General features: G+C 43.7%; 1 protein-coding gene across 3 annotated transcripts in view; it reads left to right on the forward strand.

Moving 5' to 3' along the window:
* The window catches only part of TOM1L1 (target of myb1 like 1 membrane trafficking protein), a 61983-nt gene that overhangs the window by 13227 nt on the left and 23822 nt on the right, over nucleotides 1–24934 (forward strand). For all 3 annotated transcript variants that reach the window (XR_008201001.1, XM_052657267.1, XM_052657268.1), the window contains 4 exons: nucleotides 1455–1604; nucleotides 2368–2493; nucleotides 3484–3576; nucleotides 4697–4813. Coding sequence is in view for 2 of the 3 variants with exons in the window: in XM_052657267.1 (XP_052513227.1) it covers nucleotides 1455–1604; nucleotides 2368–2493; nucleotides 3484–3576; nucleotides 4697–4813 (486 nt within the window). In the remaining variant the exon portion in view is untranslated. The remainder of the gene's footprint in view (nucleotides 1–1454; nucleotides 1605–2367; nucleotides 2494–3483; nucleotides 3577–4696; nucleotides 4814–24934) is intronic.

Below are 24934 nucleotides of genomic sequence, written 5' to 3' on the forward strand. Positions count from 1 at the left end.
AGCAAACTCTGGGAGATTGTGAAGGACAGGGAGGCCTGGCGTGCTGCCCTCCACGGGGTCACAAAGAGTCGGACATGACTCAGTGACTGAACAACAACAATCTCGTTCATGAAGACTCCAGCCTCATGACCTAATTTCCTCCAAATACCATCATGTTAGGGATTAGGAGGTTCACCATAGGAATTGGGAGGGGCACAGACATTCAGTCTGCAGCACTTATAAACTCAAAATATGTAAGTTTCAACCCATCATTTTGACCTTAGGCCAGTCATACTATCCCATCCACTTCCAGATTTCCATCCAAAGTGCTATCAGTCTCATGCAGAGTAACAGTCATTTAACTTTCAGCCTTTCCCTGTCAACAAATGACCTAGTTGTTGGAAGTCCTTCCTTCATAATTCTCATGTCTTCCCCTTCCTTGCACCCTCACCGTCCTAGTTTACGCCTGTCTGCATCAGGCTCTACTAGGGGGTCATTGCTGGATCTCTCCATCATTTCAGGGTCTTTGCCCTCCAGTTGCTCTGGTAGGGTGCTGCACCAGCCTTCGCTCAAGCTGAGAATGGAGGTGTGATGGTGACAAGCTGAGGGCCCTCCAGTGGCTTCCTGAAGCCTTCTCAGTAGCGTCCAGACTCTTTACATTGCCGCCCAGCTTTCCGCAGCCTGGATGATGCCCCTCCAGACTTTACCCATTCAGTCCCCCAGGGCCTCCAGATTGCCGACATAAAGAAGCCTCTACAAAGCAGAAACCTTGCTTTCCTTCTCACAGCTCATACAGTCCATCACCTGTGCATAAACTGTTTTATGATTTACCTGTCTAGACTATTGCTTTATATGCATTTATCCTTTTCTTGACCATTTTTCAAAGGCTAGCTTAGGACCACCTTTTTGAACTTACGTACACCCATGGCAGATTCATGTTGATGTGCGGAAGAATTTTTTATTAAATAAAGAAAAAAAACAAAACTCTTAAACACCTGGCCCTAAATGGTCACATCTGCCTGTAAAGGTCTGTAGCTGGAGTAACCATGTAAGTTTTCATCCAGGCAAGGATGTTTTTGGAAGTGAAAGGAGATGATGTCATTAATAAAGCTGGGGCAATAGGAATTCACCAGGACTTTCCTGGAAACACTAGGACAAATGTCACCTTGCCTAGAGCCAACATGCTTTGTTTGCACCTCCCACTGGCCCTTGACATTACTACCTCACATTGTTACCAGTTCTCTTATAATTGTGTCCTGGCTCCCCAGCAAGACTCTCTGTCTGCTAAGCAGTTACATTATGCCTTAAATTTCCTCACATTCCCAGAACCGAACATTTTGCCATGTATTTTAGTGGATAACCAGATTTTGTTTATTAATTAGAGTGCTGGTGGAAATCATCACTTAGCAATTTTTCTCTTATATTTTGGAGGTGGTTTTGCCCCAAGAGATAAAATGTTTGATTTTTCCCTTCAGCTTATTGACATGTGCATGCAGAACTGTGGTCCGAGTTTCCAGTCTCTGATTGTGAAGAAGGAGTTTGTTAAAGATAGTCTAGTTAAGCTGCTGAATCCCAGATACACATTGCCAATAGACATTCAGAATAGAATTTTGAATTTCATTAAGGTAAGTCTGTTATATACCTTATGGGCTAGTGAATGTCTAAGATTAGAAGCTTAATTTCCTAACTTCCAGTTGGTTCAGTGATCCTTTATAAGCCTGGAATTGAGCTTCAAAGTGGTTTTATTCTGTTTTCCATGTAATAATTTCTTGGCATTGGACACTGGCCTTTTTCTGAAGAATTTATAGTCTTTTCCATATTTGTCTCTCAGTTTCTGTTTTATCTATGTCAGATAGAAGAGATAGTGATGTATACATTTATTTTGCAGATGTGGAAACTGTCTTCTCGGGTCGATAACTCACTGCCTGCAGAGTTATTTGGCAAAAGATCTACAGATGGTGTTTTAGAGTCTATTAATAGTATCTATTCTAGAGTTTCACTAAATTGTTGAGGCATGGCAGTCTGATAATTAAAAATATTTTACATTATTCTAATCTCTAAAAATGGACGTTTTGGACTTTCCTGGTGGTCCAATGGTTACGATAACGTGCTTCCAGCACCTTCACAGCCAAGGGCACGGCTTCAGTCCCTGCTTGGGGAGCTAGGATCCCACCTGCTGTTTGACACAGCCAAAAACAAGTAACCGCCACCACCCCCCCCCCCCAAAAAAAACCTGCAAAAAATGTACATTTTGTGTATGGCATTCAAAAGTATGGCGTTCTGAGTAAGCTTCATAATTGTCGGTCTCTGATTTTTTTCGTCACTTTCAGAATTGTGCTTTGTTTTGCTGCTCTTTTATCTCTGAAACTTTCCATCTCTTGAATTCAGACATGGTCGCAGGGTTTCCCAGGAGGTGTGGATGTCAGTGAAGTGAAAGACGTGTACCTGGACCTTCTTAAGAAAGGGGTTCAGTTTCCTTCATCAGATGCAGAGACTGAAACAGCCAGACAAGAGGTAGGAGGCCCTTTTTTGACCTGTGTAGAGAAAGACAGTGAAGGGCTTGGGTCTTTCTTCATTGAAAGGAGCGACTCTAGCTCCACCTAGCTTAAGCCGAAAGATGAATCTGTGATTTCAGAGAATAACCAGGCCACAAGAAGGCTGGTGTTAGCTGGATCTTTGTAACAACAGAGAACCAAGATTCAAATGCCTTGTTACTTGTCTGCTCCCCTTTGACAGTCAGCTTATTCTCTCCTTGCGGACCAGTTTTCTTCACGTTGTAGACAACACGCGGGACCTGCTATGCATGTGCCTGCTAAGTCACTTCAGTCTGACTCTGCGCAGGGCTCCCTGGGTGGCGCTAATGGTAGACAACATAGCTCCCACATTTTCATGTTGCAGCCTTAGCTTTCTCAGATTCAAAGCTCAAAATTGCAGAGAAAGGACTCATTGAACCAACATGGGTCAGTTTTCCATTTCTGCACAAGTTAAGTGAGGTCTTGGAAGAATGTGATGGCTTCATATAGAAATCGTTTAGGTAGAGCTGAGTAGGGGCAGTTTTCAAAAGAAAAGATTGGTGCTAGACCGGCAAGGGTCTCTGTTAGTAGTCATGTAATAAATTTGTTTATTAATACTGTGCCCATAGAAGAGTCTCTTTATGTTCACATGTCTTCATTCTCAAGTCTGTAAATAACTTCCCAGGTTTTGAACTTACAACACTTTGAGAGACTGATTATAAGTCAACTCTTGGCTTCCTGTAATGTAATGTAGAAACATAATGTAAACACAGCAGTTCTTTCCATAATGTAAAATCGGTAGTTCTTCCCTTCTGTGGATTGGTGAGTCCTGCCTTGGTAGAAAAAGCAATTCATATGTATACCAAAGTCTGACCTTTGTGAAGGCTTTGTCCTGAGGGCTGACTCTCCCTAGTGAGTGAGTCATCTGAATGGAAAAATGGGCTTGCAGTGGCCAAGTTAATTCAAATAATAATATTTCCATGTTTCATAGATGTCACTGAATCCACCACCATCTGTTCCTTCTGCACCGGCTCTTCCTTCTGTAGTTCCCAAGATCTCCACTATTACATTGGTCCCAGAACAGGTAACAATAGCAATGATTGTATTTACTGATGACTTTTTCTAAGTTCTAAGCACTTTATATATAGTTTGTTTATTCTTAGCAATGTTACCGTAAGGTGGAGGTGTCTTTTAGCCTCATTTTACAGAGAAGGGGACTGAACTGTATGTGGATGATGGTTCAGCTCTAAGTGGAATTAATCCCATGAATTCTGCCTGATTCTGAAAGCCTGAGCTTTAACAGTTGTGCTTGTCTAGTGGCTTATGTGGCTTTGTGGAGGCTTGGCTGTATGTGGAGTTTATAAGCAGCTGATCCTGTTGCCCCTGATAAGACTGCCCATATGCCATTTCAGACAGCTCGGTGAATGGTAGTCTTACAACTGATATTTATTGTGCCAATCGAATTGCATTCACTGCTTTGTCTATTATCTGTTTATCAAAGGTTTAGACAAGCAGTTATTAAACGAAGCTCATTTCTATCCTGCTATAAAGGAACTATCATTTAAGACTTTGTAGGGACTTCCCTGGTGGTCCAGTGGTTAAGAATCCGCCTTCCAATGCAGGGGACGCAGGTTCCATCCCTGCTTGGAGAACTGAGATCACACCTGCCACAGGGCAGCTAAGCCCCTACACCACAAGAAAGCCCCAGTGTGGCCAAAGTTTTTTAAAAAAGACCTTGTATTATTATTATTTGGTATTATATAGTAGTCCATGTGATTAATTACTCTTGGAATTTAATCCAGGAAGGGGAAAAAAAAAAAACTGTTTATCTCTTGATTCTTCTTTCTTTAATACAATGGAACTATAAAACATTCACTTTTTTCCTCCCCCATTGGTTTCCAGGAAATCCAGACTCACATTTGCAATTTTGTCCAGGTTCCTGATATGATCATCTTCTCTTTTCTCCATCTTGGTTCTAACCTGACTTTTCCCCTTCATCAACTTTCCTAGAGCATGTTTTTAAATGCAATACAAGAGCTCTCAAGACCTTTTAGAAGGTGACAGATTATACACTTGTAAAATAATTGTATGTACATTTATATAAATTTGAAAGTGCTCAATTTTACAAAAGTGTTTTCTCTGCGAGCAGGAAGCAGAGCTGTTCTCTATGTCTCACTTACTGGTGATTGTGTTGCCGTCTACAGATTGGAAAACTACACAGTGAATTGGATATGGTGAAAATGAATGTGAGAGTAATGTCTGCCATACTGATGGAGAATATTCCTGGGTCTGAGAACCATGAAGACATGGAGCTTCTGCAGGTGTAGTATGATTTCAGGGACAATTGGTAACAGTGTCTCTTATTCTTTAAACTTTGAGCCTGTGAGATGGAAGACACCCTCACATTGACTAGTCCATCCCCCCACGTCTTTCCTTGATTTCTGAAACTTAACAGGAAGATGCATGGATGACTTTTATCAGAAATGCAGTAGTACGTTAGATGTGGTGTTTACCTTCTTGCAATAAATAATTTAACAACGGTAATCATTGATAGTCTTGCCATATACAATTTCGGTTAGTCTGTAATTGTTTTAAATGTGTAATGTTGCCTCTGTATTTATCTATTCAACAAACATAATGAGTAACTACAATGTGGTAAAGGATATAGAAATGAGGAGGCTAGTCCTTAAGGGACTTGGGACTAGTAAGCAAGGGTGTTTTGTAAAATCAAGTGTTATAGAATTGCTGCTCCAATAGAAATGTATTTATCATACTGTAGGTTCCGGAGTAGGGGGCACGGAGAAAGGGGAGGGTTTCTGGAAAGGTTCAGAGAGAGAGGCATGGCTGAGGCTGGGACCAAGTGAGTGGACGGTGCATTTGGACCTGCGTGAGCATGTGAAGGACCACCAGCTGTTCATTCTGACTGTGGTGGGGGCCCTCCCAGACCCTTTTCTGTGTCTCTACATCCAGACCATTTCTTCCCTCTGATAGGTTTGTTCTAATTATCTATTTTAAATTTTAGCACACACTTCTAACATAATTTTAGAAGCGGAGGAAAAAAAATCAGTTTCTAAATCTTTTTCTTCCCCCAAAGTTAAGAAACTTGTCATATTTTTGCTTTTCTGCGATCCCCACTCCCCAAATCTCACGTTGTTGCTATTTTTCCTGCAAGTCCTTTGGTTGTTAGTAAGTGAAATTTTTCTTGATTATCACTTGCTGGAGAAACAGTAAATGGTAAAAATGCCCTTTTTCAACATTACCACTTATATTTAAGTGGTTTCCTTACATCATTACTAGTGGTAAACCTTGAGGGTTTACATGTCCAAAGATGTCTTTTGGCGGCTGTGTTAAGGTCTCGCAGTTTTCTCTAAAAACAGTTACTATTCTTCGACAGATAAAAGGGGTTAATACAGAATTCTAGATACAGCATTATTTTCCATAAGTACTTCAAGGATATTGCTTGCTTCATTATTCTTATCCCCAGTGGTGCTATTGAGAAGTATGGTACTATGGATTCTTGCACCTTTGTGTTATAGTCTGTTTTCTCTGGTTGTTTTGTGACTTCTCTCTAATGCTTCTGAAGTTTCACTGTGCTGTGTACAGGGCTGTGTGTGTGCATATGTGTATTTCCCTAAACTGTAACCTCCTTAGCACTTGATAGGCCTTTTGCACTGTCAACTTATGTTTATTTTAGTTTGGGAAATTCTCAGCTCTTACTTAAGATATTTCTTTTCTAGTATTCTTTCTGTTCGCTTTGTTTGGAACATTGTTTAGATGATGAGACTTTCAGTTATATTTTTCTTATCCCATCTCTTTTATACATTTTGATTCTTCCTTCTCTTGTGCTGTAGTTCTAGCAAAGCTTCTCCAGTTCACGTATTATTTCTTTTAAACTTAAATATTGGTTTGTCTGTTCAGCCCTGCTAATGAAAGTTTTATTTCAACAGTTTTTTAAATTTTATTTTTTTAGCACCAAAAACATTTTGTATTGGGGTATCGCCAATTAACAATGTCATGATAATTTCAGGTGAACAGTGAAGGGACTCAGACATACATATGTATGTATTCATTCTCCCTCAAATGCCCCTCCATCCAGCCTGGCACATAACATTGAGCAGAGTTCCCTGTGTTACACAGTAGATCTTTTTCGGTTCTCCATTTTAAATATAGCAGTGTGTACATGACCTTCCCAAAGCACTTATCTAAGCCTTCCCCCTGGCCACCATGGGTTCATTTTCTATGTTTGTGAGTCTGTTCTGTTTTGTAAGTCAACCGTGAGTTTGTTTTCTATGTTTGTGTCTTTCTGTTTTGTATCATTTCTTTTTTGATTGCACATATAACGGATGTTATATGATATTTCTCCTTCTCTGTCTGACTGACTTCAATCAGTGTAACATTGTCTAGGTCATCTCATCCTCTGTCGTCCCCTTCTCCTCCTGCCCCCAATCCCTCCCAGCATCAGGGTCTTTTCCAGTGAGTCAACTCTTCGCATCAGATGGCCAAAGTATTGGAGTTTCGGCTTTAGCATCAGTCCTTCCAATGAACACACAGGACTGATCTCCTTTAGGATGAACTGGTTGGATCTCCTTGCAGTCCAAGGGACTCTCAAGAGTCTTCTCCAACACCACAGTTCAAAAGCATCAATTCTTCAGCGCTCAGCTTTCTTTATAGTCCAACTCTCACATCCATACATGACTACGCGAAAAACTATAGCTTTGACTATACAGACCTTTGTCGGCAAAGTAATGTCTCTGCCTTTTAGTATGCTGTCTAGGTTGGTCATAGATTGTTTTCTGGTGCAGGAGGGTTCCATTTCTCACCACACCCTCTCCAGCATTTCTTGTTTGTTGGTTTTTTGATGATAGCCATTCTGTTGGTGTGAGGTGATAGCTCATTGTAGGTTTGATTTGCATTTCTCTAATAACTAGCGATGTTGAATATCTTTTCATATGTCTATTGGCCATCTGTACGTACTCTTTAGAGAAACGTCTATTCAGATCTTCTACCCATTTTTTTGAGTGGGTTGTTTGTTTTGATGCTATAAGTGTCAAAAGCTGTTTGTAAATTTTGGAGACTAATCCCTTATCAGTCACATCGTTTGCAAATACTTTCTTCCAATCTGTAGGTTGTCTTTTTGTTTTGTTTATTGTTTCTTTTGCCATGCAAAAATTTTGAGCATAAATAGGTCCCATTTGTTTATTTTTACCTTTATTCCATTATTCTAGGAGATGGATTTAAAAAGGTGTTGCTGTGATATATGTCAGGGAGTATTCAGCCTGTTTTCCTCTAAGAGGTGTAAAGTGATCAGTCCAACATTTAGGTGTTTAATTCATTTTGAGCTTGTTTTTGTATATGGAGTTAAGGAATGATCTAATTTCATTTTTGACATATGGCTATCCAGTTTTCCCAGCACCATTTGTTATTTCAACAATTTTTAACTTTAAGAATTTATTTCACTATAGTAGCTCTTTCATGGATGAGCTTTCCCCTCTTATCTTTAAGGATAATTGTTTGTAAAGATGCTTTTCCATGTGCTCTGTGGATTCTCTTTCCTTGGGCGCAAGTTCTCTTTCTCATCTCACCTCTTTCATTTTATTCCTCAAATATCTGGATAGATTAGTGACAGTCAGCTCATTTTTTAAGAGTAATTAATTCGTTTTTGGCTGTACCGGATCCTCACTGCCGCACACGGGCTTCTCACTACGGCGGCTTCTCTTGATGTGGCGCACGGGTTCTAGGTGTGTGTGCTCAGTGGTTGTGGCGCATGGGCCTAGTTGCCCCGCAGCATGTGGGGTCTTCCAGGACCAGTGATCAGGCCTATGTCTCCTGCACTGGCAGGCAGGTCCTTAGCCACTGGACTGCCCGGGAAGTCAGTTCAGCTCATTTTATGTGTGAGGCCTCTGACAGCTGGTCTGCATTCTCTGTGACCCAGCTTGCTCATGCTGAGGGGAAGACACCATTGCTGCATCTTGTGCTTGGTGCTGTTTCTGCATGTTTCTGTGTTTGCTGCAGTTTTCAGACTATGTAGCATCGACATGGTGCTTCCCTGGTGGCTCAGTGGTAAAGAATATGCCTGCCAGTGTTGGAGACTCGGGTTTGATCCCTGGGTGAGGAAGATCCCCTGGGGAAGGAAATGGCAGCTCACTCCAGTATTTTTGGCTGGGAAATCACATAAACTGAGGGTCCTTGTGGGCTACAGTCCGTGAGATCACAAAGAGTCGGACATGGCTTAATGACTAAACAACAATAAGAGCATCATTAGCATGCGGTGATTCTGGGTGGGATGCATTGGTAGGTAGTTTTCTGAGTTATATGTTGTTCAGTCACCCAGTTGTGTCTTTGCGATCCCATGGACTGCAGCACATAAGGCCTCTTTGTCCCTCACCATCTCCTGAAGTTTGCCCATGTTCATGTCCATTGCCTTGGTGATGCCATCCAGCCATTTCATCCTCTGATGCCCTCTTCTCCTCTCAATCTTTCCCAGCATCAGGCACTTTGCTAGTGAGTCAGCTGTTGGCATCAGATGGCCAAAATACTGGACTTTCAACTTGAGCATCAATCCTTCCAACGAGTATTGAAGGTTGATTTCCCTTAAGACTGGCTAGTTTGATCTCCTTGCTGCTCAATATATACTTGCTATTTTTTCTGCACGCTACCAGCAACCGCAAACAGTGTTGGTTGTCTCTGTCCCAAGCATTGCTCCCACTTGGACACAGATAGTCCTGCTTCTCTGTCTGGTCTCCTGTGGGGAGAGAGGCGTGGGTAGGGGTCGTCGTGCCTTAGTTGTTAGTTAGCTGCACCTAATTCCGTCTTCCTGTGGCTTCCCCGGTCTGCAGTCACAGAGCATCTTTCATTTCCTTCTTTGTTCTGTGGTATACTCATTGTGGGCAGCCTCGAGTGTCCTGGATTGTTTATTTTAATCCAGGGGTCACCATGCTGTGGCCAGTGGGTAAAGAAAAAAGAACAGGTCATTTCTCAAGCTATATCTATGCAAGCCTACCTGCCAAGAGCACAGGAGAGTCAGATAGACCCCTCAAGAAGCCCCTGCCGCCCACACCCACCATCAATGGGTTTGAGTTTGTGGTATCCCTCTGATGCATAGAGGGTTTAAAACCACAGCTTGGGAGCATCTTCTTTATCCATTCATCTGCTGATGGACACTTATGTTGCATCCATATCTTGGGTGTTGTAAATAGTGCTGCTGTGAATATTGTGTCTGCATTTCTTTTTGAATTAGAGCTCTCACTGTTTCTTTATATGCCCAGGAGAGGGATTGCTGGGTCATATGGTTACTCTAGTTTCTTAAGGAACCTCCATACTGTTTTCCATGGTGGCTGTGCCAGTTTACATTCCCATCAAATTTACATTCCCTTCACACCCTCTTCAGCATTTATTATTTGTAGACTTCTGGTGATGGCCGTTCTGACCAGTGTGAGATGAGACCTCATTGCCATTTTGCTTTGCGTTTCTCTAATAACTAGTGATGTTGAACACGTTTTTGTGTGCCTCTTGGCCAGATGTGTGTCTTTTGATTGAGATGTTCATTTGTTGTCATTGTTGTTACTGAGTTTTATGAACTCAGTATATTATTATATGTTTTTGAAATTAATCCCTTGTGGATCACATCATTTGCAAATATTTTCTCCCAGTCTGTAGGTTTTCTTTTGGTGTTGTTTGTGGTAGGGGACGACAGAGGATGAGATGGTTGGATGGCATTACCTACTCGATGAACATAAGTTTGTGCAGGCTTTGAGAGTTGGTGATGGACAGGGAGGCCTGGCGTGCTGCAGCCCACGGGGTCACAAAGAGTCAGACACAACTGAGCGACTGAACTGTGATTTCCTTGTCTGCTCAAAAGCTAGTAAGTTTGATTAGATACCGTTTGTTTATTTTTGCTTTTATTTCTATTGCCTTGGGAGACTGACCTAAGAATACACTGCTACAGTTTACACCAGAGAACGTTTTGCTTATGTTCTCTTCTAGGAGTTTTGTGGTGTCCTGTCTTATGCTTAAGTTTCTAAGACATTTTGAGCTTGTTTTTGTCTATGGTATGAGGGTGCATTCTAACTTCATTGGTTTACATGTGGCCGTCCAACTTTTCCAGCACCACTGGCCGAAGAGACTGTCTCTTCTTACCGCCTTTGTCAAAGAACCCGACCTTAGGCGTAGTGTGACCTACATAGCTGTAGGTGTGACCGTGGTTGATTGCTGGACTCTATTCTGTTCCATCGATCTAGAAGTCTGTTTTTTGTGCCAGTGCCACACTGGTTTGGTTAGGAGCTCTGCAGTATTGTTAGAAGTCTGCCCAGGGTATGCCTCCAGCTTTATTCTTTTTCGTCAGGATTGCTTTGGCAATTTTGTGTCTTTTGTGGTTCCATATAAATTTTAGGATTATTCTAATTTTGTAAAAAGTCATGGGTGATTTGATAGGGATAGTTTTAAATCTGTGGATTGCATTGAGAATCATGGCCATTTTAACTGTAATAGTTCTTCTAATCCAAGAGCATTGGATATGTTTCTGTTTCCTTGAATCATCTTCAGTTTTATCTTCAGTTTTATGATGTTTGTTAGGCTTCTTCCTAATATTTTTTTTTTTAATGAGACTTAAAATTTTTTTCATTGTTGGTTTTTACTTTCTGATATTTCATTTGTTAGTATAAAGAAATGCAACACATTTGCATGTATTAATAATGTATCCTGCTTACCTTGCTCAGAGAAGGCACTGGTGACCCACTCTAGTACTCTTGCCTGGAAAATCCCAAGGATGGAGGAGCCGGGTAGGTTGCAGTCCGTGGGGGTTGCTGAGTCGGACACGACTGAGCAACTTCACTTTCACTTTTTACTTTCATGCACTGAAGAAGGAAATGGCAACACACTCCAGTGTTCTTGCCTGGAGAATCCCAGGGACGGTGGAGCCTGGTGGGCTGCCATCTGTGGGGTCACACAGAGTCAGACATGACTGAAGCAACTTAGCAGCAGCAGCAGCTCACCTTGCTAAATTTATTCATCAGTTTTAATAGTTTATCTCTTGAGTCTTCAGGGTTTTCTATATGGAGTATCATGTCATCTGCACATATACTGGCAGTTTTACCTCTTCCCTTCCAATTTGGACACATTTTATTTCTTTTTTGTGTGTGTCTAATTGCTTTGACTCTGACTTCCAATATTGTGTTGAAGCAGTGGTGAGAGTGAGCATCCTGTCTTGTTCCAGGATTTATTGGGAAGGCTTCCCACTTTTCACCATTTAGTATCATGTTGGCTATGGATTTGTCATAAATGGCTTTTGTAATGCTTCTCTACACACTTTGATAAGAGTTTTTATCATGAATGGAGGTTGAATTTTATCAAATGCTTTTTCTGCATCTACTGAGCCGATCATGTGGTTTTTGTCTTATCTCATGTTGATGTGATGTATCACATTGATTTTGCATTTGTTGAACCATCCTTGTGATGCTGGTGTGAATCTGACTTGATCATGGTGTATGATTCTTTTTGTGTTGCTAGATTTGGCTAATGTTTTGTTGAGTGGTTTTGAATTAATTACCATGTTTGTTTATTTGGCCAGGCCAGGTCTTAGTTGTGGCCCGCAGGATCTTCACTGCAGTATGAGGACTCCACAGTTGTGGCCCACGGGCTCTGGAGTGCCAGCTCCATGCCGGCGTCACACGGGCCCTGGAGCGCCAGCTCCGTGCCGGCGTCACACGGGCCCTGGAGCGCCAGCTCCGTGCCGGCGTCACACGGGCCCTGGAGCGCCAGCTCCGTGCCGGCGTCACACGGGCCCTGGTCGTGCTGCCCTGGCTCGGGGCAGGCGGGCTTCAGTCATTGTGGCACATAGCTGAGTTGCTTTGCGGAATGCGGGATCTTAGTTCTACCACTTGGGGTTGAACCCAAGTCACCTGGATGGCAAGGTGGATTCTTAACCACTGGACTACCAGGGTGAATACCCTGTTGAGTATTTTTTTTTTTTCATCTGTGCAAAAAGTCTTTGTTTAACCTGAGATTTACAGACTTGTTGACCAAAGACTATCCGTTTACCAAGTATCTCAATATCCTGTAGAACAACAGAGTATAATATACATTGAAAAACAATCAGTGTTTTGGATCAGTGGCTTTAAGTGTATTATTTTTAAGATATTTTACTTAATAATATTACATCATTTTGGTAATGATTTTGGGGGTTCTTAGTCATGGCCAAGTCGTTTATCATTGGACTTAGTTTCTGTCTATGTAAATCCTATGTATGAGGAGATTCATAAGGAACCAGGGATCAAATTGCCAACGTTTGTTGGATCATTGAAAAAGCAAGAGAGTTTGAGAAAAACATCTACTTCTGCTTTATTGACTATGCCAAAGCCTTTGACTGTGTGGATCACAATAAACTGGGGAAAATTCTGAAAGAGATGGGAATACCAGACCACCTGACCTGCCTCCTGAGAAATCTGTATGCAGGTCAAGAAGCAACAGTTAGAACTGGACATGGAACAACAGACTAGTTCCAAATCGGGAAAGTAGTACATCAAGGTTGTATATTGTCACCCTGCTTATTTAACTTATGTGCAAAATATATCATGCAAAATGCCAGGCTGGATGAAGCACAAGCTGGAATCAAGATTGCCAAGAGAAATATCAATAACCTCAGATATGCAGATGATACCACCCTTATGGCAGAAAGCAAAGAAGAACTACACAGCCTCTTGTTGAAAGTGAAAGAGAAGAGTGAAAAAGTTGGCTTAAAGCTCAACATTTAGAAAACTAAGATCATGGCATCTGGTCCCATCACTTCATGGCAAATAGATGGAGAAACAATGGAAACAGTGTCAGACTTTATTTTCTTGGGCTCCAAAATCACTGCAGATGTGACTGCAGCCCTGAAATTAAAAGACGCTTACTCCTTAGAAGAATAGGTATGACCAACCTAGACAGCATATTAAAGAGCAGACAGTACTTTGCCGACAAAGGTCCGGCTGGTCAAAGCTATGGTTTTCCCAGTAGTCATGTATGGATGTGAGAGCTGGACTATAAAGAAAGCTGAGTGCCGGAGAACTGATGCTTTTGAACTGTGTTGTTGGAGAAGACTCTTGAGAGTCCCTCGGGCTGCAGGGAGATCCAAACAGTCCATCCTAAAGGAAGTCAGTCCTGAATATTCATTGAAAGGACTGATGCTGAAGCTGAAGTTCCAATACTCTGGTCACCTGATGTGAAGAACTGACTCATTAGAAAAGACCCAGATGCTGGGAAAGATTGAAGGCGGGTGGAGAACGGGATGGCAGAGGATGAGATGGCTGGATGGCATCACCTACTCGATGGGCATGAATTTGAGTGAGCTCCAGAAGTTGGTGATAGACAGGGAGGCCTGGCGCGCTGCAGTCCATGGGGTCGCAAAGAGTCAGACACGACTGAGCAACTAAACTGATACGATGAGTAGATTAAAAATAAAATTAATCATTAGAGTTCCTATATAGTAATCCATTTTTTAAAATCCACAATTGAGGATGTTTACGGATAGAAATTTTGTGACTCATGGTATTGAGCATGTTAAACTAAATTTTATAAAACTTGGTATCAAGTAGAAGGGTATGTAGCAGATAATATTTTTTAAGAAGGGACACAGCAATATTCCTAGCCGCATACAGTCTCCCCAGCCGTTCAGAGCCCTCAAATGTAGTGATAGGGTTTTTCTGTCATGCTTTCGTCCATCTGTGGCTAACAGGCCTTTCATAAGATGTCAGCTGAAATACCCCATTCAAATGTGTGAATCCAGTTTTATTTGCTGCTATCCTAGGGTGTACTAAATGCCTTTTTGTGTCCAAGTCTTTGGGTCCAGATGTTTGGTTGAATTTTGCTAGGATAATGCTGATTTGTTGGTTGCTGTTTTGATGCCAGAGCTTAGGGCTTTGTGTTGCCTTGAATCGTAAAGAGACTGGGCTGTAAACCAGCTTAGAACACACTCATGGCCAATTCAAATTGAATGGTTCTGGCCCTCGGTCAGTTTGTTTATGGAACCTATTGAATGTGCAACTTTATTTGTCTCTCTTATGCTTTTTGATAGTAGCACATAGAGATCTTGTGTGGGGAGTGCTGTTCTTAAATTCTTTTGACAAGTATTTGAGCTTTTTCTAGTAATCTAAATAACATCATAAAAGGAAATTGGACAAGTATTTGAACTTTTTCTAGTAATCTAAATAACATCGTAAAAGGAAATTGGACAAGTATTTGAACTTTTTCTAGAAATCTAAATAATATCGTAAAAGGAAATTATTTCTCTACTCACAACACTTTGGATACTAGGTCTGAATTTTTTTCCCTCACATAAAGTAATTCTGGCACTAGCTACCCAGAAGGAGCACAGACTCCATAGGTGAAGAGCTTAGTCCCACAAAGCTGTCCCCACTTCAGATGCTGACCACAAGTTGTGGGTCCTCACGTTACCCACTCTTCTGCCCTGTTTTGGCTACAAATCAAATTGGGGGCCCCTGCGATCCCCTCCTCAGGTTTAGTAATTTGCTAGAATGTTCACAGCATCCAGGGAGACACTTTACTTACTATTATCGGTTCATTACAGAGTTACAGGCAAACACCCAGATGATGTCAACTGAAAAATGTTCAACCTAAAAGTTTAGAATTGTGTTTTATTTGATGGACAAAACTGAGGGCCTAGGCCCAAGACACAGCTTGTCACGTGCTCTAAGGTACTACTCTGAAGAAGCCGGGAAGAGACATATGTGAGAGTTTTTGTAGCAAAGACCAGGTAGCCAGAACATCAAAGTGTGTTAGTCGCTCAGTCGTGCCCAACTCTTTGTGACCCCATGAACTCCAGCCCACCAGGCTCCTCTGTCCGTGAGATTTTCCAGGCAAGGATACTGGGTGGGTTGCCATTTCCTTCTCCAAGAACATCAAAAGGTTACTGTTAGTTAAAGAAGACCAGGGCTTCCCTGGTGGTCCAGGGGTTAAGAATTCACTGGCCAATGCAGGGGACACAGGTTCTGTCCTGGTCCGGAAAGAGTCCACGTGCTGCAGAGCAGCTAAACCTGTGCTCCACGGCTGCTGAGCCCGCATGGAGCCCGCAAGCTGCAGCTGCTGGCTGAGCCTGCATGATAGAGCCGTGCTCCTCAGTAAGAGACACACTGCGGCAAAAAGCCCGCACACAACAGCTAGAGAAAGGCCACGTGCAGAGCGAAGACCCAGCATAGCCATCAATAAAGTAACTGATTAGCTAAAAGAGAAAACCAAGTTTCTCAGGTTAAGAAAGGTACTGCTTTTCTATGTATGGGAGGATGTAGGAGTCTGGCTCTCTGAAATCATTCCTGGTTATCTGGGGCCAGCGTGCCCTGCCCTGGGGTGGGGGGTGGCTCCAGAGGCCCACTGCTAGATGGCAGGCATCCTGCTCACCGTCACAGAGGCTGTAACGTGATGGCTCACTGGCTCTGTGAAAGGGACTATTTCCTGCCATATCAATGAACAAGGAGGTCACAGCTGTCTGGGTTGCTGGCCCACCAGATGTGAATTTCTGAGCCCCGGAAGAACACTGCCTGCCGCCCAACAGCCCTGCTGATGCTAACTGCCCTTGCTCCCTGTGGTGAGCAAGGAATTAAGGATGTGAATAATAAAATCACAGTATGCTGGCCCCAGATAGGGAGCTGCAAATGAAAGGAACCATTTCAGTAAGCCCAGACTCTTGCTTCTTCCCATTTATAGAAAAGTGCTAAATTCCTTAACTTGAGATACCTGGTTTCCCTTAGTTCATAGTAATCTTTTGATGTTGAGACTGTCTGCTCCTGCTGCAAGCTTCTGTATAACCTGACTCCTCCCCCACCCTCACCCCGCCTCCTGGAACAGTTCTCCGCGTCACTGGAGATGAAGTCCCCAAAACTCCCACCAGAGGAAACATAACTCTCAGCTTCCAGGTTGTGACCACTTTCTAAGTCGACAGCTGCAGCACCCTTTGTTTACGGTGGGGCAGGCAGCATTTTTCTCGTTGACCAAGAATACGTGCAGGGAAGGGTCTGGAAGGTCCTGGACAGAGGGGCTCTATCCCTGCAGAGTTGGGGTTCACTCTTCTCCGAGCACCTGGACACATTCACCACCTAGAGGCTCTCTGAACCCAGTTGTTCAGGGTTTTATAGAGATCCCATTACAGAGGCGGGATTTATTTAGTCACAGACCACTGGTGATTAAGGCAGCCCCCATCCCCTCCCGTCCTGGAGGTTGTGGGGTTGCTTTGCAAGTTTCAGCTGTCTGATCCCAGGTCGGTTTCTCAGGCAGCTGCCCCTGTCTGCCAAGAATCACCTCATTAGCATAAACTACTGCTTGGTTGAAAGGGAGTTACTAAGAATAACAAAGGCTGTTTCTCTCATACTTAATACTCAGGAAATCCCAAGGGTTTTAGAAGCTCTGTGTTAGGAACTGGGGATGGAGACCAAGTATATATTTCTTGTTTCCTAATATCCTACCTCACTGTGGTTGATCTAAAATAATATGATGCAATTTATGGAAATAGAGCAAAGGAACCTGTCTTGGTTCAGGAATCTCAAAATGAAACTGGCAAAGATAAACTGTGGAGAAACAAAATAATTTTTTTAATTTGTACTTTTTCAGAGGTTTTCTCACAACTGTGTAAACGGTACAGATTAGTGAAGCAGGGACCCCAGACATCACTGGCTCCCTGCCTGGCTTCCCCTGTTAAGCCCCTGGGAGGCTTCCGCAGGAGCCTGTGGGAGGGGGCTCCTCAGAGTTGGGGTGGGGGCTGGATGAGAGGCATCAAGGGCCCTAGAGCAACGCAGGGCATACAGAGTACATCTGTCCAGGAGTATTATAGGGTCTGAAGTCCACTGTGAGAGTTGGGAAATAGACACTATTTTTTTCTTCCTCCCGGACTAGCTAATCAATCTTTTTTTTTTTTTCCTTTAGCTTGTTAAAATAATTCATCTCTTTCCCAAATCTCTTTGAAACAACAGACAAAATATTGTCAACTACAAATTGGCACTTGCAATGGGCACCTGCCATGCACCTCTGCAAGGATTAACTCATGTGCTGCTATAGCTGCTGACCTTCAGTATCCGCTGAAGGAGTGAGTTCAGGGTGGAAAGCAGAAATGAGGCACCCTGTGCCCCGGGAAACCGGCAGGACGGTTCTTTAGATAGTTAGATATTCTCAGGAGCTAATTTTATGAGCCCAGCTCTTTTATCTGCTCATATCTAGAAAAGTAGTAAAGTCCTTCATGGTGACTGACTCTTTCTCATGACTCACAGAAGCTTCACGAGACCAGCAGAAACCTTACAAAAAATACGTGCTTCATTGCATGTCTGTCCTTCCCCTTTACCAGCTGCTTCCTTGTGGCTCATTTGGTAAAAGAGTCTGCCTGTGATGCAGGATACCAGGGTTCAGTCGCTGAGTCGGGAAGATCCCCTGAGAGGGGACTGGCACCCCACTCCAGTATTCTTGCCGGGAGAATCCCATGGACAGAGGAGCCTGGTGGGGTACAGTGTATGGAGTCACAGAGAGTCAGACACGACCGAGCGACTCACACTTTCTTTTCACTTGCTCCTTTACCAAAATCACATACATACTGTCCTTACCCTGCGTCTCTGAAACAGTTTCTCAGAGCTGTCCATTGCCGCAACTAAAACTTCACTCACAACTCTCACACTGTGCTTTTTTTTTTAAAGTCGACAGTCTGAAAATTAAATTCCAAGGATTACAGGAGAACCTGGACAGATCACCAGAGGACCAGAAGAGGGAGAACAGTCGCAGCCCAATGCTGAAGGTGGGGTCAGCCGCCTGAGGTTCACACCACCCCAGGAGGAAGACACCCTTCCAGTGGGACTTTCCTCAGAAGAGCTCTGCAGTAACCAGCACCTCCCTCCACGAGTGGAGAGCTTCCAGTGTCACTAATTAGGCCGGAGAGAAAGGACTTCAAGTGACTCATGGATTCTGAGAGAGCCTGAGAGATGATAATGCAGCCAGGCTGCTAGAATTCACCCTCCAAAGCCGGGGCGTCTCCTCTTTGCCATGTTCCTGCCAAGAGAAGCTTTTTCTCTGTAGCTGCTTATTCTAACTTTTTAACTTAACACTTCTGACAGCAAATGTGTGGGGTTTTTTCGGCCCACACTGACCGATTCTCCATTGCCAGCTGGGTGTCCTAAAATCAGAGTCAGTTGTTGGGACTTTTCTGGTGGTCCATTGGCTAAGACTTTGTGCTCCCAATGCAAGGGACTCAGTCCCTGTTTGGGGGACTTGATCCCCCATGCTACAGCTCAGAGTGTGCATGCTGTAACAGAAAAAAAAGATGCCACGTGCCACAGTGCAGCTAAGGCCCAGAGCAGCCAAATAAATAAAAATAAATATTAAAAAAACTAAATTCAGTTCTGACACTAAGTACCCAGCATGCATGCTAAGTTGCTTTAGTCGTGTCCTGCTCTTTGGGAGCCTATGGACTGTAGCCTGCCAGGCTCCTCCGTCCATGGGGATTCTCCAGGCAGGGATACAGGAGTGCTTGCCATTTCCTTCTCCAGGGGATCTTCCCGACCCAGGGATTGAACCCACACCTCTTACCTCTCCTGCACTGGCAGGTGGCTTCTTTACCAGTAGTGCCACCTGGGATCCCCTAAATACCCAGAGTTGGCATCAGATCCCACAGGTTAAGGGCTTGGTCCCACGAGACCATCACACTTCAGATGCCGTTTGCAAGTCTGAGTCTCCTGTACTTCTGACCATCAGGCTGTAAACCGGGGGTTCCCACAGGACTCTCCTCAGGTTAGATAATTTGTGTGAATAGCTCACCGAACTTTAGGAAACACGTACATATATTTACTGATTTATTATAACAGATATTACAAATGATGCAGATGGAAAATCAGGTTCAGAGATACAAAGAGTGAGGTCTAGGGCATTTCTAAACATGAAGCTTGTATCCCTGCATAGTTGGAGTGCACCCCCATCCCAGCACATGTGTATGTTCACCAGCCTGGAAGCCCTCTGAATCCTGAAGTTGATGGGTTTTTATAGAGGTTTCATTAAGTAGGCATGATCTCCATCTCATCTCCAGTGCCCCTTCCATACCCTGAGGATAGAGGTTAGGGCTAAAAGTTCCAACCTTCTAATCATGTTTGGTCTTTCTGGTGACCAGCCACCATCCAGAAGCCCATCGAGAGTTTGCTTGTCAGAACAAAAGTTGCTCCTGTCACCTGGGAAGTTCCAAGGGATTAAGGAGTTCTTTCAGGAATGATGTAGGGGAGGAGGGCGGCCCAGATCTATCTATCTATCTATATATTTATTTATTTCATACATAGGTTGTAGCCATTCAGATGTTCCAGCTGCATGTGGGGGTCTTTGATCCATCTCAGCACCTTGTTCAGGCCCCAGGCTTGGTCTCCTGCCTCTTGAGGTGATTAGAGACATGCCTTTCAGACCCTTGTGCCTTTATTGCCTCCATATCTTTGGATCCGATTTGGATTTAGCCTTTGAGGACTTCTCATGCTTTCTTCAAAGTTTAGGCATGTACATTAAAATGTTTTTATATTGTATCCAATATTTTTAGGTATTTTGTTGTCAGGGATATTTTCAGGACAGAGTACAGTGCTGTGCAGGAAACCAAGAACTGTATAGACTTTTTTTTTCTTTAAATTGAAGTAAAATTTACATAACATAAAATTAATCATTTTAAAGATTGCAATTTAAATATGCGATTTAGGGAATTCCCTGGAGATCCAGTGAGTAGGACTCCATGCTTTCACTGCTGAAGGCTCAGATTTGATTCCTGTCAGGGAACTAAGATCCTATAAGCCATGTGGCATAGCCAAGAAATAAAAAATGTCCAATTTAGTGGCATTCACATTCACAATCATTTCCTCTTATTTATTATCTTTAACTTTTTATTTTGTACTGGAGTATGGCTTAAAGCGCGACATTCAGAAAACGAAGATCATAGCATCTGGTCCCATCACTTCATGGGAAATAGATGGGGAAACAGTGGAAACGGTGTCAGACTTTATTTTTCTGGGCTCCAAAATCACTGCAGATGGTGATTGCAGCCGTGAAATTAAAAAATGCTTACTCCTTGGAAGAAAAGTTATGACCAACCTAGATAGCATATTCAAAAGCAGAGACATTACTTTGCCAACAAAGGTCCATCTAGTCAAGGCTATGGTTTTTTCCTGTGGTCATGTATGGATGTGAGAGTTGGACTGTGAAGAAAACTGAGCGCTGAAGAATTGATGCTTTTGAACTGTGGTGTTGGAGAAGACTCTTGAGAGTCCCTTGGACTGCAAGGAGATCCAACCAGTCCATTCTAAAGGAGATCAGCCCTGGGTGTTCTTTGGAGGGAATGATGCTGAAGCTGAAGCTCCAGTACTTTGGCTACCTCATGCGAAGAGTTGACTCATTGGAGAAGACTCTGATGCTGGGAGGGATTGAGGGCAGGAGTAGAAGGGGACGACAGAGGATGAGATGGCTGGATGGCATCACCGACTCGATGGACGTGAGTCTGAGTGAACTCCGGGAGTTGGTGATGGACAGGGAGGCCTGGCGTGCTGCGACTCATGGGGTTGCAAAGAATCAGACACGACTGAGCGACTGAACTGAACTGATGGCCAATTAATGTTGTAATAGCAAAGGAACTCAGGCATCCATACACATGCATCCATTCTCCCCCAGACTCCCCTCCCATCCAGGCTGCCACATGAGATTAAGCAGAGTTACCTGTGCTGATAGAGGAGGTCTTTGTTGGTTATCCATTTTAAATATAGGAGTATGTACCTGTCCCTCCCAAACTCCCTAACTATCCCTTCCCCCCAGTTTCCTCTATTTAGGTCCCAAACATTTCCACCATCCCGGAAGGAAATCCTCTACCCATTGCGTAGTTTTTCCCGATTCTTGTCTGTGCCCAGTCCCAGGCAGCCACTTCCCTGTTTTCTGTTCCTATGGACTTTTTGGAGTATTTCATATAAATGGAATTATAGAATATGGTCCTTTAACTTACTATAATGTTTTCAAGGTTCACCCATGTCGTAGGATCTTTTATAGCCCACATTCCATTGTATGTGTATACTTTGAATATATTTTATGTATTTGTTAGTTGATGGGCGGTTGACTTGTTCTGTCTTTTGGCTATTGTGACTAGTGCTGCTGCAGACATCCGTGTGTAAGTCTTTGTTTGAATACCTGTGCCCTTTGGAGTATATAGCTAGGAGTAGCATGACTGGGTCATATGGAAACTCTTCGTTTAACTTTGTGAGGAACTGGTAAACTGTTTTCCCCAGTGGCTGCACCATTGAACATTCCCACCAGCAATGCAGAGGGTTGCAGTTTCTCCACTTTTGGTCAACACTTGTTGTATTCAGTTTTTTTTAGCCACTTTAGATGTGAAGTGGTATCATCTACTTTTGATTTGCATTTCCCTAATGACTGATGGTACCGAATATTTCTGTGTAACTTTTTAGAAGGTAAACCAGATCATGTTGCTGGAAACCCTCCACTGGCTTCCCTTTACACTGGGAATAAAACCCAGCCTTCTTCCTGTGGCCATAAAACCTTTCCCCATCTCCTCCTGCCTTTCCTTCCATAGCACAGGTGCCCTCCTCAGTCTGGCCACCCTCCCGTTCCTGGACATGCAGAGTTCGTTCTTGCTGGGGAGCTGCTTCACCCTTGACTCTCATGCTTCCTGCGTCTTCTAACGGCCAGCTGTTTCTCATCCTTCTGACTTAGCACATTACCTCGTCGGGGGGGGGCTTCCCTGGCCCCCAGTGTAAAGTCAGCCACTTCCCAGGGGTGCCCGCGTGTCATCCCTCCAGCCTGCTGATTTTTCCTGCACGTTTGTGCAGCCGCCTTTGCCTGCTGGAGGGGATGCTCCACAGGCTCACCTTGTTTACTACTCAGGTTCTGCTCCCAAGCAGTGCTGAGCCATGCAATCACTCAGCAAAGATATCTTTAATACATCCATGGGTTTCCCCTCAATTTTATGTGGTTTAAAATTAAAATTTTTATCCTTGGTTTGAGTTAGAGATTTTACCTCCATTTATCTTTTTCAGTTCTATAGCTGGCTGGCTGAAAGACTTTTATTAACAATTTATACCTTCTCCACTGATTACAAACACCTCTTTATCACATTCTATATTTCAGAGCAAGGATGTCTTTCCAGAGGCTATTCTCTTGATTTGATCTCTTTGTCTAACCCTGTGTTGCTACCATAATATTTAAATTGCTCTGTTTTTGTGCTTTCTAGGGTTTATCGGTCAAACAGATGGCATGCTCCATTTGGGTAATTTAAAAAGAATTAAATTAAGGTACTGTTTATTTAGCAAGATACCGCAGGGTTCAGAGAAACCACAGGAGCTAGCTTGTTACCCTGGGCTGTCAGCTGCTGTCTCTAGGCGTAAATAGGCAAGAGGGAACTTTTTCCAGAACCAGTGGGAAGAGTCGCACCGGCAGGCAGCCGTGAGGGCAGTGGTGTCCGTGGCCGAAGGACCGGCGATGACAAGGAGCCTGACCACTCCCCGCTGCGCTCTCCTGTCTCCTCCCCAAGGGTCCTGTCCACTGAGCCAATCAGAAGCAAGGTGGTAGGGGGGCTGGTGCCTTGGGGCACTCAGCAGAGCAGTGTGTGGATGGAAGGCAAAAAGGTGTGCAGCCCACAGGAAAAGTCTCCGCTCACAAATGTCTTGGCTCTTATGCTTTACCAGCCATCACAGTCGTGTATGCAATCTGTTACCGTTAAAAAGCAGCCTCTACTTGGAATCATTTCCTGGTTTGTCTGTTGGCACGTAAATTCTCGCAGCTGTTCTATTTATTTGAAACGCGTTCCCTGCCTGTTTCCTTCTGTCTGAAATCCAACAATATACTTACTTGGAACCCCCTATCTGTTCTTCCAATCTATGCGGAAGAGTTAGATCTTGAAGACCTGCTAATGCTCAGAGCTCCTTTCTCTTTGTTAGAGTCTTAGGCAATAGCACTATTTTGGTGAAAGACATTTCCCAGCCATTCTGTTGCTGCAGGACTTCAAACTTCATAAGGGGCAGAGACTGGATTTCTTTTAGTTTGCCAAAATGGTGTGCTGAGATTCTGAGGGTGCATCCAGTCTAATGAGCGTTGTGATGAGTTAAAATATCTGTTCTGGTCACAGCAATGAAACAACATTGCATGTTCTGTTCTTGCATTAACTCTGAATCACCTTATTCTTACCTGTGAGTGGCTGAGCTCCCAGTTTGGTTTTTGCCTTGACCTGGTAGGACAGTGAAAGAAGAGAATGTTTTAGTCTTCTGTAGAATAAAGTGAGCCCAGATTTTAAAAGCACAACTCGAATAAGTCTTACTCTAACTTATTAGAGAAGTTTAAAATCATATGAATCTGAAATTTGGTCCTGTGAGAATAACTGGTAAAAAGTCATTTGCTCTAATGACTTACTGTCTTTCCCATTCAGAGACTTGTAAGGTGTTAAGAGTGGAAGGCCCTTTCAGTACCTTTGGGACCATCTCCCTTTCCTTTACAGAGGCTGCATATTTAGGAAGGTGATGATCTGTCCATGGCAGTGGCAGCAGCGACAGGGCTGGAGTACAGCCCTTGTCCTCCTGAGGCTTCATTCTATCCCGTGTAGCGCTCCCTTCTCACTGTGAACCTGGACTGACTTGTGACCCAGGCGGCCAGCATCGTCTTGGGTTCTCTCGCTGTCTGGGTGGGAGGGCCTGGAGAACGGAGATGTGTGATGGCAGGAGGGCTGGACATACTATTCCCAGAGAAGGCTTGCAAGCAAATGCCTTTCTTCCCGCTATTACTTTCTCAAAGGATATGTTCAGATACTTCACTTTTTTTTATGGCGTTGCCCTATGTTGGTAGATGTGGGGCAGTTGCGTTTGGAGTTGAAAAGTGTGACAGAATCTTCTTCCTAAACTCCCAAGTGCTGTGTGGAAGAGTGGGAGCCATCTGGACGTCAGAAGAGGCAGCTCTAGGGGAGCTCCTTTTTGTTTCACTCCCAGGACTTTTGAGATGATTGTTACATCCCCTTTGGCTTAGCAGCCAGCCTTTGCTTTGATATGGCCCGAAGTGAGGCAGTCCCAGGGCCCCCGTGACGGGCTCTTGCGCCAGCAGCTGTGCCTCTGTGTTTGGACTCCCCCCCCCGGCTCCCCACATCCAGAGCTCTGGGAGAGCCTGCTGGGGGTGAGGCTTCTGACCCGTCCTTTTGGTTCATGGTGCTTGATCTGCACCGTTTCCAGGTGGCTTGACTTTTTTCCGAGACAGAAATCAGTTGCAAAGATCAGAGCGGGCCGGCTTTTGAAGAAGTTTTTCGGATTCTGCTTTGCAAACCTGCTGAGAAATGTGGTGTTCCTTTCATGTCTCCATTCCATCTGTCTCTTGAGAGGGCAAAGGGACGGTCTTCCCATGACGAGGGGCTATTGATGTTGGCTGCAAATTCATTCAAATCAATTTCTACATTTTTGTCACAGGCATCTAACAGC

This window comes from Budorcas taxicolor, chromosome 19 (assembly GCF_023091745.1).
Source record: "Budorcas taxicolor isolate Tak-1 chromosome 19, Takin1.1, whole genome shotgun sequence".
Classification (NCBI taxonomy): domain Eukaryota; kingdom Metazoa; phylum Chordata; class Mammalia; order Artiodactyla; family Bovidae; genus Budorcas; species Budorcas taxicolor.